Source organism: Camarhynchus parvulus, unplaced genomic scaffold (genome assembly GCF_901933205.1).
Source record: "Camarhynchus parvulus unplaced genomic scaffold, STF_HiC, whole genome shotgun sequence".
Classification (NCBI taxonomy): Eukaryota; Metazoa; Chordata; class Aves; order Passeriformes; family Thraupidae; genus Camarhynchus; species Camarhynchus parvulus.
The window spans coordinates 1-12,543 of record NW_022148416.1 but is presented as its reverse complement, the minus strand read 5'-3'; the positions used below and the strand labels follow the sequence as shown (position 1 = coordinate 12,543).

At 53.9% G+C, this 12,543-nt stretch overlaps 1 protein-coding gene across 1 annotated transcript; it reads left to right on the top strand.

Annotated features, from left to right (window-relative positions):
- Positions 1 to 9,369: 9,369 nt before the first annotated feature.
- Positions 9,370 to 10,191, top strand: LOC115916733 (olfactory receptor 14J1-like). Its single transcript, XM_030970472.1, has one exon. The coding sequence runs from the start codon at positions 9,427 to 9,429 to the stop codon at positions 10,189 to 10,191; it is 765 nt and encodes a 254-aa protein (XP_030826332.1). The 5' UTR covers positions 9,370 to 9,426.
- Positions 10,192 to 12,543: the final 2,352 nt, after the last annotated feature.

Sequence of the window (12,543 nt, the reverse complement as noted above, 5' to 3'; positions counted from 1 at the left end):
CCGTGGCCACCCGGGGGACACCTCTCATCTGCCATTGAAACACTTGGGTGCCTTTGCAGCCCAAGGTCCCCTGGGATGTCACCATGGAATGGCTGTGACTGCCTCTGACCACAGGGCTCTTTACCATGCCCAGAAAGCCCTGGGAGGTCTCCATGGAGCCCCTATCTGTGCCTGTGACATTCCAGCTCTGGAACAGCCTGGAGACTCTTGGAAAGTCCCCATGGAACCCCTCTGAGGGCCTGTGACAAATCTGATCCTTAGCAGACAACCATCATCAAGACCCTGTTGCTATGGTCAGTTTCCATGGCAACCATCCCCAGCCCCCTGTTGCTATGGTCAGTCCCTTGGCAGCTCCATGGAGACCCCATGCCAGGGGTGGTTGCCATGGACACCAGCTCAGGCCTGCAGCCAGAGCCCGTTGCCATGGCAACCATTGGCAGCCCCATCCCCAGGCTCATGGGATCCCAGAAGCACAGAATTGGCTGAGCTGGGAGGGACCCATCAGGATCCTCCAGTCCAACTGCTGGCCCTGCACAGGACAGCCCAACAATGCCAGCCTGGGCCTGGCAGCGCTGTCCAAACGCTGCTGGAGCTCAGAGAGCCCTGGAGCTGGGAGCCTTCCCTGGGGAGCCTGGGCAGGGCCCCAGCAGCCTCTGGGCAAAAACCTTTTCCTGACATCCAAGCTGAGCCTGCCCCGACTCAGCTGCAGCCGTTCCCTCCACTCCTGTCCCTGGGCACCAGAGGGAAGAGGTTCCCACAGCCCCAGCCAGGGACCCGCTCCCAAGGCTGTTGCCATGGCCACCAGGGCTGGCACCAGCTGGGATGCTTCGGTTTCCACGGGCCGGGCTTCAGGAATGGGATTCCCCAATTTCCTGCTCCCGCTAAAACCGCGCTGCCCTCGCTGCCCTCCCGCCTCCCATGGAAAGCACAAAAGGCAAAGATCCCGGGCTGGGATAAGAACAATTTATTGGGGACAGCAACGAGATAAGGAACAAACAGAACAGAAACAATACTGATAACAGTAGGGATAAATAAAACTCTTTACAGGGAAAACTACAACACAACTCACTGGGTCTTCCTGGCCACAATTTCCCCTTCCTGGAAAGGACACCCTTCTCCTCAGGGGGGAGAGAGAGAGAGAAGTCCCTTTCCTGCCCCTGGCAATGACCTGAGGTGGGAGTGAATATAATGACACAGCCATGGCCAGACCCTCATGTTCTTCAATCTCACATCATGTCATTGGCAGGGGCAGGAAAAGGGACAGGTGTCTTCCCAGCATGGATCACAGGGAACATGGATCACCAGGGCTCTTCCCAACGTGGAGCATCCAATGGGGGATGAATTTGGAGCAGTGAACGAAGCTCCTCCTGCACTTGGGGCATTTGCAGGGCTTCCCTTACTGGTGACTCCGTTGGTGTCTGGTCAAGTGAGAGCTCTGGGTGAAGCTCTTCCCACACTGGAGACACTCGTAGGGCCTCTCCCCAGTGTGGATGCGCTGGTGCCTGATGAGGGTGGAGTTGTGCTTGAAGCCCTTCCCGCATTCGGGGCAGAGGAAGGGCCTCTCATCCATGTGAATCCGCTCATGCTGGAGGAGACTGGAACTGCTCTGAAACCTCTTCTGACACTGGGGACACTCATAGGGCCTCTCTCCAGTGTGGATGTGCAGGTGGGTGATGAGGTGGGAGTTTTGCTTGAAGCCCTTCCCACAGTCAGGGCAGAGGAAGGGCCTCTCCTGGGTGTGAATTCGCTGGTGCTGGAGGAGATGGGAGCTTCTCCGAAACCTCTTCTGACACTGGGGACACTCATAGGGCCTCTCCCCAGTGTGGATGCGCCGGTGATCGATGAGGTGTGAGTTGCGCTTGAAGCCCTTCCCACAGTCGGGGCAGACCAAGGGCCTCTCATCCGTGTGAATCTGCTCATGCAGGAGGAGAGTGGAGCTGGTCTGAAACCTCTTCTTACACTGGGGACACTCATAGGGCCTCTCTGCTGTGTGCATGCGCATGTGGATGACGAGCTTGGAGTGGCGCTTGTAGCGCTTCCCACAGTCGGGGCAGCGGAAGGGCCTCTTCTGATTGTGCATCCGCTGGTGGGTGATGAGGCTCTGCCCTGCGGATTTGTCCTCCCTGGTCTCCATCCTCAGCTCCTTGTCTGGGGGAGGAAGGACAAGGAGAGGATGGGATTTGCCTCCGTGCCAGAGGGAAGGGGAAGGAGATCCCCCCAGTGCATCCCCAGCAGGACGGGGTTGGCAGCAGGGTTGTCCTGCAGCCGGGGGCCGTGCTGGGCTGGGAGATGGAGCAGGAGAGAGGGGGAAAGGGGCACTGACTTCCTCCTCACCTGCCTGGGTGTCCTGGGGCTGCTTCCTATTCCTCGCATCTTCCTCGTCCATCTGGCAAAGGTTTGGGAATGGGAAATCTTGTTTTGGGATGAAAACAAAGGGTGCACACATTGAGTTTTGTACTGGTTTGAAGGCAAACCAGAGGGAGAGTCTAAACCAGATTCACAATTTAATGAGAAAATGAAGATCAAGGCAATGATAGAGAAACACTGCCTTAAACTGACAGAGTCAGGATATAACCTGACACCCTGTTGGTCAGGGTGGTGGCAGCAGTCCCATTAAATGGTGGCTGCAGTCCTGTTGGAGTGATGAACGTGATTCTGTCCAAGCAGTGATCCTGTAGAAGGGTCTGGTCTTCCTCTGAAGGTCCAGTGGTGGTTCTGGAGCTCTTGTCCTCTGGGAATCCAGCAGGCAAGCTGCTCCTGGTGTTGCAAGGCTCAGGTTATATCCAGGTAGGAATGCTTGGATCCTCCCCCTGGGCGGAGCATCCCACAATGGGATGATGGAATTTGATCAGTCCTGCAGTGACACTCAATGGCCCATTCCCAGAAGATATCTCCCCTGGAGGGCGTTATCAGGGCTGAGTCATGGAAGAGATAAAGAACACTGCCCCACCTGTTGATAGCAGTTGATGAAGATGGGGATTGAAAACATGCATTTGGTTCCATCTTCCATTGCAACCTGAAACAGTGGGGTAATCCCTGCTCAGGGGGTGAACACCACCCCCCTTACCCAAACTGGCTCAGGTGTAAAAACCCCCCCCACCCTGGGAAGGCCACACACACAGGGGACAATGTCACACTGGCCCTGCCCCAGGGGAGGTCTCTGTCCCTGTCACTCCCTTGCTCTCCCCCCTTTTCTCTTTCTTTCCATCTCTCTCTCCACCTCACATTTACTGTTCAATAAAATCCACGTAGGATTTGGTCTCGTTAGCACCTTAACTGGGGCAGAGGCATCTCTCTAACAATTTTCTTAACCAGATTGCGACATTATTTTGGCACACTGACTCTGTCAGTTTAAGGCAGTGTTTCTGTAGCATTGCCTTGATCTTCATTTTCTTATTAAATTCTAATTTTGGCTTGGACTCTCCCTCTGGTTTGCCTTCAAACCAGAACAAAATACAATGTGCGCACCCTTTGTTTTCTTCCCAGAACAGGATTTCCCATCCCCAAACCTTTCCCAGATGGAGAAGGAGGCTGCGAGGAAGAGGAAGGAACCCCAGGAACCCCAGGCAGGTGAGGAGGAAGTCAGTGCCCCTTTCCCCCTCTCTCCTGCTCCATCTCCCAGCCCAGCACAGCCCCCGGCTGCAGGACAACCCTGCTGCCAACCCCGTCCTGCTGGGGATGCACTGGGGGGATCTCCTTCCCCTTCCCTCTGGCACGGAGGCAAATCCCATCCTCTCCTTGTCCTTCCTCCCCCAGACAAGGAGTTGAGGGTAGAGACCCTGGAGGACAAATCCCCGCGGGAGAACTGTGTGGAAGAGGCTGTTTTGAGCAACTCCATGGCACAGGAATGCAACAGGGAGGAAAATCCCCGGAGAACCCACAGGAGGAGGGGCTTCAAACGCAGCCCAGGGTGCTCTGAGGAGGAAAGACTCACCCTGAGCCAGGAATGTGGACAGAGCTTCAGCCAGAGCTCTGAGCTAATGGCCCAGGAGCAGCTTCATGATGGGGAGAAGCCCCACAAGTGCTTGGAGTGTGGGAAGAGCTTCAGGCAGAGCAGCGCCCTGATCAGCCACCAGATGATCCACACTGGGGAGAGGCCCTACGAGTGTGGGGAGTGTGGGAAGCCCTTCAGCTGCAGCTCTGCCTTCAACAGGCACCAATACATCCACACTGGGGAATGGCCTTACAAGTGTGGGGAATGTGGGAAGGGATTCAGCTGCAGCTCCCACCTCATCACCCACCTGCGCATCCACACTGGGGAGAGGCCCTACGAGTGTCCCGGGTGTCAGAAGAGGTTTCAGAGCAGCTCCAGTCTCCTCCAGCACAAGCGGATTCACACGGATGAGAGGCCCTTCCTCTGCCCCGAGTGTGGGAAGGGCTTCAAGCACATCGCTCATCTCATCACCCATCGGCGCATCCACACTGGGGAGAGGCCCTACGAGTGTCCCCAGTGTGGGAAGAGCTTCACCCAGAGCTCTGCCTGGACAAGACACCAACGGAGGCACCGGTAAGGGAAGCCCTGCAAATGCCCCAAGTGCAGGAGGATTTTTGTGCACTGCCCCAACTTATCCATCATTGGAGGTCCCAGATTCGAAAGAGCCCTGGTGATGCATGTTCCCTGTGATCCATGCTGGGAAGAGACCTGTCTCTTTTCCTGCCCCTGCCAATGACATGATGTGGCACTGAAGAACATGAGGGTCTGGCCATGGCCCTGTCATTACATTCACTCCCACCTCAGGTCATTGTCAGGGACAGGAAAGAGACTCCCTCTCTCCCTGAGGAGAAGGGTGTCCTTTCTGGGAAGAGGAAATTGTGGCCAGGAAGACCCAGTGAGTTGTGTTGTAGTTTTCCCTGTAAACAGTTTTATTTATCCCTACGGTTATCAATATTGTTTCTGTTCCATTTGTTCCTTATCTCGTTGCTGTTCCCAATAAATTGTTCTTATCCCAGACCGGGATCTTTGCCTTTTGTTCTTTCCATGGGAGGCGGGAGGGCAGCGAGGGCAGTGCAGTTTTAGCGGGAACAGGAAATTGGGGAATCCCATTCCTGAAGCCCGGCCCGTGGAAACCGAGCATCCCAGCTGGTGCCAGCCCTGGTGGCCATGGCAACAGCCTTGGGAGCGGGTCCCTGGCTGGGGCTGTGGGAACCTCTTCCCTCTGGTGCCCAGGGACAGGAGTGGAGGGAACGGCTGCAGCTGAGTCGGGGCAGTGACTGCCCTACTCATAGCAGAAAGCAAAAAATTAACCTTTTGGGGGAAAATTGAAAATATACATCCCAAACTCAGTAAGGAGTATCCTGAGCCAAAAGGCTGAGAAATGGCTCACTGATTCCCAAGTGCTAAAGTATGAAGCCATCTTAATAGATAATGGTTTAGAGCTAATTGTGAGTAACCAAGTCAACTCTGCCCAGTTTTTGTATGGAGAAGCAGATGAGGAACTAATACATAATTGCCTAGAGGTTATAAACTTCCAAACTAAAGTAAGAGAGGACTTAACAGATCAACCACTCCAAGGTGGAAAACGATTGTACATCGATGGATCTTCACAGGTAATAAAGGGGCACAGGGTATCAGGGTACGCTATAGTGCATGAAGGGTTGGTGGCCATAGAAAGGGGAAGTTACCTTCCAACTGGTCAGCCCAAGCTTGTGAGTTGTGTGCCCTAAAACGAGTTCTGGTATTAGCACAGAAAAGGGGAACAATATATACAGGACTCAAAATACACTTTTTAAATAGTGCATACCTTTGGAAAAATTTGGGAAGAGAGGGGGCTATTATATTCAAAGGGAAAGGGACTCATTCATGAAAAATTTCTTTTGGAAGAGTTAGAAACCTTACAATTGCCAGAAGAAGTAGCAGTGGTATATAGCAGTGGTATATGTTAAAGGACACCAAAAAGGGGCGACTCAGAAGGAGCAAAGGAACAATTTAGCCGACTTAGAAGCTAAAAATAAGTGAATGAGAGAGAAAAACTAATAATAGTATTACACCCATTAGAGAAATGCAAAAAGTCCCCGTATTCAGTGGGGCAGAAGAGGAAGAACTCCTTAAAATAGGAGCCAAGAAAGATAACAAAGGGAAGTGGAGATTAGCAGATGGGAGGCAAATGTTGAATAAACCCTTTACCAGGAAAATGCTGGAAGGCATACATGGAACAACACATTGGGGTACACAAGTGCTAAGTGATCAATTTTTAAGGGATTTGGGATGCATAGGAATTTTCAGAATAGCCAAGCAAGTAACAGAACGGTGTGTGACATGTCAACAACTTAATAAGAAGATCATGAGGAAAACACCCAGAGGAGAGCAAGAACTGCCTTACAGCCCTACCAAAATACCCAAGTAGACTTTACTGAGCTTCCCCAGGTACAACGGTGGAAGATTTTGCCAGTGATAGTAGTTGATGTGACTCATTGGGTAGAGGTGGTACCCACTGTGAAAGCCAATGCCAATGTTGTGAGTAAAACACTTGTAGACTCAATCATTCCCCAATATGGGATGCTAAACAGGATTGATTCAGATTGGGGAACTCTTTTCACATCAAAGATACGAAAATCAAGACCCTTCTGTTGTATTTTAATAAGGTCTTAATAAACAATTTAAATTTTTGAAAGTGAAAATGATTTCTCACATGGGGTTGGGGAATGTGAGGAAAGGTTGTCCACACTGGGTCAGCTCCAAGGTACAACTTCTCTGACCTGGCCAGACCTCCTCAGGAGCGGCCCTACAACAATAGCAATCACAGAATGCTGCAATCAGCTCTTCTCTAAAGAGAAAAGTAAAAAAATACACTCTTTAAAATAGGATTGCATATTTCTTAGAAGCTCTTTGAAATATTTCTCCATAACTGTAAAAGGAAATCTTCCTGATGTACAGGACAGGACCAGAGGGAAATCAAGGCAGAGCCATGGTTTGTCAGGACTTGCTTGATCCTAATGAGCCCTGTGGTGCATTTGGAGCTGAGCCCTGGAACCTCAGGGCCTGAGAGGAGATTGCACAAACCTTTCCAGGAGTCAGAGGAAAACCCCAAAGTGTCTCAAGGCATGAATGGGTCCCACTCAGGTCCATCCCCAACACAGGCTCCTCATGGACTCCTTGGAGGAGAGAACTGGAGGCCAGGATGGCACAAAAACCTCTCATGACTCAGTGTGGAAAGGAAATTCCAAAGTACCTTAAAAACCTTGAGTATCTCAAAGTATTAATGAGCCCCAAAGAGTGTCAGTACAAAGCACTCAAGGGACTCCTTAAAGCAGATAATTGGGGCCATGATTGCACAAACCTCTCACAGAGTCTGTATCAAAAGGGAAACACCAAGTACCTTAAAATAACTGAAGTACCTTGAAGCATTAATGAGCCCACAAGTGTCATTATTGATAAAGTCTCCCAAGGGACTAATTAAAGGAGATATTGGAAGCTGTGAATGCACAATCTTTCTCATACAGTCTGTATGAAAAGGGAAACACCAAGTAGCTTTAAAAACTGAAGTACCCTGAAGTAATAATGAGTCCCACTGAGTGTTGTTACTGACAAAGCCTCTCCAGGGACTAATTACAGCAGATAATTGGAGGCCATGATTGCACAAACCTCTCAGAGACTCCAAGGCAAAAGCCAAAGCCAAAGTCCTTTGAAAAACCTGCAGTCCCTGCAGGGAGCATGAAGGAGCCCCCAGGGCCATTGCTGAGCAAGGCTCCCCAGGGACTCCTTCCAGCAGATCCTTGAGGCCACTGGCATGTGGGCTAGGGGGGGATGCTGAGGGCAGGACAAGGGGCTGACAGTGCCCAGCCTGGCTGGGGCTGTGCCAGGAGGCCCCAGGGCCTCAGGACAAGGTGTCTCCTGCCAGCCCTTGCTGGCACAGACCCTGCTGTGCCCCAGGGCACCAAGACTTGGCTTCTCTTTGTCCCCACCTGTCAGCACTGCCTGCAGTTCTCTGCTCTGCCTGGGGCCTGGGGACACTTGCTCAGTCGTGTCCCTCTGTGGGACCCATTAAAAGTCCTAGAAACTTTGGAGTTGGATTCTGACTTGGAGTTCTGGAGAGGTTTCTTCAGCTCCCTCTCAGGGACTGATGTTCAGGGCCTGAGCACAAAGCCCCAGAGGCTCATTAAAGTCCTTGTGCTGTGTCTGTGCTGCTGAGCTGGGCTGGGCTCCTGGCACAGAGGCAGCTGCTGGTAACCAAGAAGAGCTTCAAAAGCACATTTCTCTTGATGAGCAGCTCTTCTGCCAGCCCAGCAGGGCTGGGGCACTGCCTGCAGCCAGCCTGGGCACAGCACAGAGGCACAGAGAGCTTCAATCAGTCAGGGCTGGGAAGGGGCTGAGAAGTGCCTGGGGCACGATCCCTGCCAACCCTTGGCACAGGAACCTCTGGCTGCAGGACAATGCAGCTGCAGCTCCTGGAGCCATCTCCTACAGCTGGAACATCCCAATGCCTACAGAGCCTGTGAGTACATTCTCTGATTGTCTCTTGTGCAGAGCAGCCAGGGGTGCCCAGGGCTGTCCTGCAGAGCAGGGTCCTGCAGCCCAGGGCGCTGTGCTGGGGCAGGGACTCTGCTGCCTGCCAGGGACAGCTCTCAGCCGGCCCTGGCAGCTGCTCCCAGCACTGGGGGACAAGGTCTGGGTGGGAGGAGACAGCTGGTAAGGCTTGGAAGTGTTCTCCTTGTGTGGTGAGGATGCTGCATTGTTCAGGACTGCTCCCAGCATGGCATTTAACCGCAGAACATTTCCAAGTAGATTATACAGGAAGCACAGCAAGGCAGGGGCTGCACAAAAGGGAAAATCCTGCTTTATTAATCTACTGCTCTGGGTTGCCTGGATGGGAAATTGCACATAGATATTCATCTCTCAGTTCAGGTTGAGAATAAAAAAAAAAAAATCACAGATCTGAATAAACCAGGCAGAGACAGAAATCAGCACAGGATACCTTAGAGGCAGCATCAGTGTCGCTTTTCCATCCTCCTCAGGGTTGCTCTGACGTTGCCATCAGAGCCTGCAGAGCCAGAGCTGCCCCTGGGCAGTGCCTGAGCTGGGAGGGGTCTGCAGGGCAGAGCTGAGCCCCCAGGGCTGGGCTGGGCTCTGGCAGCACTGGCAGGGCCCAGCCCTGGGCACAGGGGAAGCAGCTGCTGGCAGGGACAGCTCCAGGCAGCAGAGCCCTGGGCAGGCAGTGGGGGGAAAGTGCCCCCAGGCTGTGCTGGGATATTTCAAGTCCTCTCCAAACCCAACTATTCCATGATTGCTTTTTTTACAGATCCCCATGCCAAGGCACAGCAAATGTCCAACAGCAGCTCCATCAGGCACTTCCTCCTGCTGGCATTGGCAGACACGTGGCAGCTGCAGCTCCTGCACTTCTGCCTCTTGCTGGCATCTCCCTGGCTGCCCTCCTGGGCAACGGCCTCATCATCAGCGCCGTAGCCTGCGGCCACCACCTGCACACGCCCATGTTCTTCTTCCTGCTCAACCTGGCCCTCAGCGACCTGGGCTCCATCTGCACCACTGTCCCCAAAGCCATGCACAATTCCCTCTGGGACACCAGGGACATCTCCTACACAGGATGTGCTGCTCAGCTCTTTTTCTTTATGTTCTTCATGTCAGCAGAATTTTCCCTCCTGACCATCATGTGCTACGACCGCTACGTGTCCATCTGCAAACCCCTGCACTACGGGACCCTCCTGGGCAGCAGAGCTTGTGCCCACATGGCAGCAGCTGCCTGGGCCAGTGCCTTTCTCAGTGCTCTCATGCACACAGCCAATACATTTTCCCTGCCCCTGTGCCATGGCAATGCCCTGGGCCAGTTCTTCTGTGAAATCCCCCCAATAATCAAGCTCTCCTGCTCAAATTCCTACCTCAGAGAACTCGGGCTTCTTGCTGTTAGTGTGTTTTTAGCACTTGGTTGTTTTGTGTTCATTGTTTTCTCCTATGTGCAGATCTTCAGGGCTGTGCTGAGGATCCCCTCTGAGCAGGGAAGGCACAAAGCCTTTTCCACCTGCCTCCCTCACCTGGCTGTGGTGTCCTTGTTCTTCATCAGTGCCTCATTTGCCTACGTGAAACCCCCTTCCATCTCCTCCCCATCCCTGGATCTGGCCCTGTCAGTTCTGTACTCGGTGGTGCCTCCAGCCCTGAACCCCCTCATCTACAGCCTGAGGAACCAGGAGCTCAAGGCTGCAGTGTGGAGACTGATGACTGGATGGTTTCACAAACATTAAAACTCTGGCCAATTTCTGCCAATCATTGGTAAGAAATCTCACCTTTGATACTTCTGGTTGGTTTCATTTTGGTGGTCATTTGTCTTTTTTTACATTTTTCATATTGTCCACAAATAAATGTCATTGTTTGAGCCATTGCCAATTTTGTTTCTCTCCACCTTCCCTGTGGCCACAGACTGTGCCAATGAAGGGCTGCACTCTCAGTGTCTTTAAAGGAACTAAAAGATGTCCCAGCAGAGTTTTCTGCAGAGATGCCCTTTTGTTGCCTTCTCTGGAGCTGCAGCAGCAATGTCTGTGTGCAGAGCTGGGGCAGATCAGGGCTGGCCCAGCAGCTGTGCCCAGCAGCAGCAGCACTTGGTGTTGCCAGTGCTGCTGCCGTGGCCCTGCCCCGCTGCCCTGGTGGCCCTGGTGTTGCTGCAGGGCCTGAGTGCTCTCGGGGCCGGGCACAGCCCTGGGGGTGGCAGTGCCGGGGCTGCAGCAGGGACAGGCCATGGGCACTGCTGGGGCAGCACTGACGCCTCAGGCCAGGCCCTGGGGGCTCCAGGCTCCTTGCCCAGGCTCTCTCAAGAACACGGCCAGGCCAATGCTGAGCACAGAAACCCCCGTGAGCAGCCCCAGGCTGGCCGTGGGCAGGCTGGGGCAAACAGCATGGCTGGGGCTCTGCAAGGGCCCTGGGGCAGACGGGAAGGAGCAGCAGAGCAGGGGCTGATCCATCCCCAGTGCGCTGCACAGCCCAGGGCAGCGTCCCAGAGCGTCCTGATGGAGCTGCCAACAACATCCCCCCTCTGCAGCCCTGGCCTCTCCCCCAGCTCACACAGGTGCCCCATCCTTGCAGGCACAGACACGGCAGCACTGGCTCAGCAGCCCCTGTTTGCATTGCACACAGCAGGGGGAGCACCCCCATGCTGTTGCTGTGGGGACATGAACCTGAGGGAGCACAAATGCCATCAGCCCCTGGGGCCAGCAAGGGCTGGGGACACCAGGGAAACCACTCAGCTTTGTCCTGGCCTCTGCACTCAGCCAGAAAGTTTGTTCCCATCAGCTGGGAGTTTCCTGTCCCACTGCAGACGCTGTTGCTCAGAGCCAGGGCTGCCTGGCAGCCACCCCCAAACTGCCCTCAGCATTTCCTTGGCTTCTCCTTTGCTTTCTTTCCTCTTTCCTGGTACAAAATTCTTCATCTTGCCCAGCCCTGTTCCCTGCCCTGCAAACAGCCCATCCCTGTTTGCCCTTTCCTCTCTGGCCCCACTCCCCATTGCAGTTCCTGACTTGGCACCATGGGAACGTCCCTTGGGCAGCAGGATCATCCTACAAGTGCTGCAGGAATTGTCTGCAGGCTCCTGCAGTGCCTGCTGCTGCTCCCTTGCCAGAGGCACCCAGGCCAGGGGGGCACATCTGGGCTGCTGTGTCTGGCTCTGGGGCTCCCTGTTCTGGGCAGTGAGGAGGAGCTGCAGAGGCTCTGCAGGACTGACAGGATGGGCTTTGGGGCTGGCAGGAGAAGCTGAGGGACCTGGGCTGCTGGAGCTTCTGAAGAGGAGACCCAGGGCTCATCCTGCAGCTTCTCCAAGGGTGGTTTCAGAGAATCCCAGAGTCAGCAAGGTTGGAAAAGACCTTGGAGATCATCAAGTCCAACCTGTGCCCTGACACCACCTTGTCTCCCCTGAGCCTCCTCCAGGATAAACAACCCCAGCTCCCTCAGCTGCTTCTCAAATCTCTTGTGTTCCAGACCCCTCACCAGCCTTGTTGTCCTTCTCTGGACACGCTCCTGCCCCTCCATGTCCTTCCTAAACTGGGGTACCAGAACTGGACACAGCACTGGAGGCACTGCCCAAGCAGTGCTGAGCACAGGGGAAGAATCCCTGCCCTGCTCCTGCTGGCCACACCATTCCTGATCCAGGCCAGGAGCCATTGGCCTTCTTGGCCAGCTGGGCACACTGCTGGCTCATGTCCAGCCTGCTGTCCATCAGTCCCTGCAGGTCCCTTTCTGCCTGGCTGCTCTCCAGCCACTCTGGCACCTTGTTGAGGGAGGGAGGCAGGGAGGGAACGGGTCCAGATCCAATCCTTCCTGAAATGCGGTGTTTGCTGGCACTGCCAGTTCCCACATCTTGATTTTTCGCTATTCTGGCACAGCCCAAGTGCAGCAATTTGCTGGCAAAGAAGCCAAAACCAAGCAAATACCTGGTGCCTACACCAACCTGATCTCGTGTTTGCTGACACCGCCAGTACCCAGATCCAGAATTTTTCAGATGCCTACACAGCCTAATTCCAGCAATTTGCTGGCACAGAAAATTTGCATCTGGCAATTTCTCAGTGCCAGCACAACCCAAATGCAGCAATTTTCTGGCAAAGAAAGAC

What these genes read in the sequence shown, in the direction of transcription:
- LOC115916733 (XM_030970472.1), top strand. Translation starts at nt 9,427, where the DNA reads ATGTTCTTCTTCCTGCTCAACCTGGCCCTCAGCGACCTGGGCTCCATC.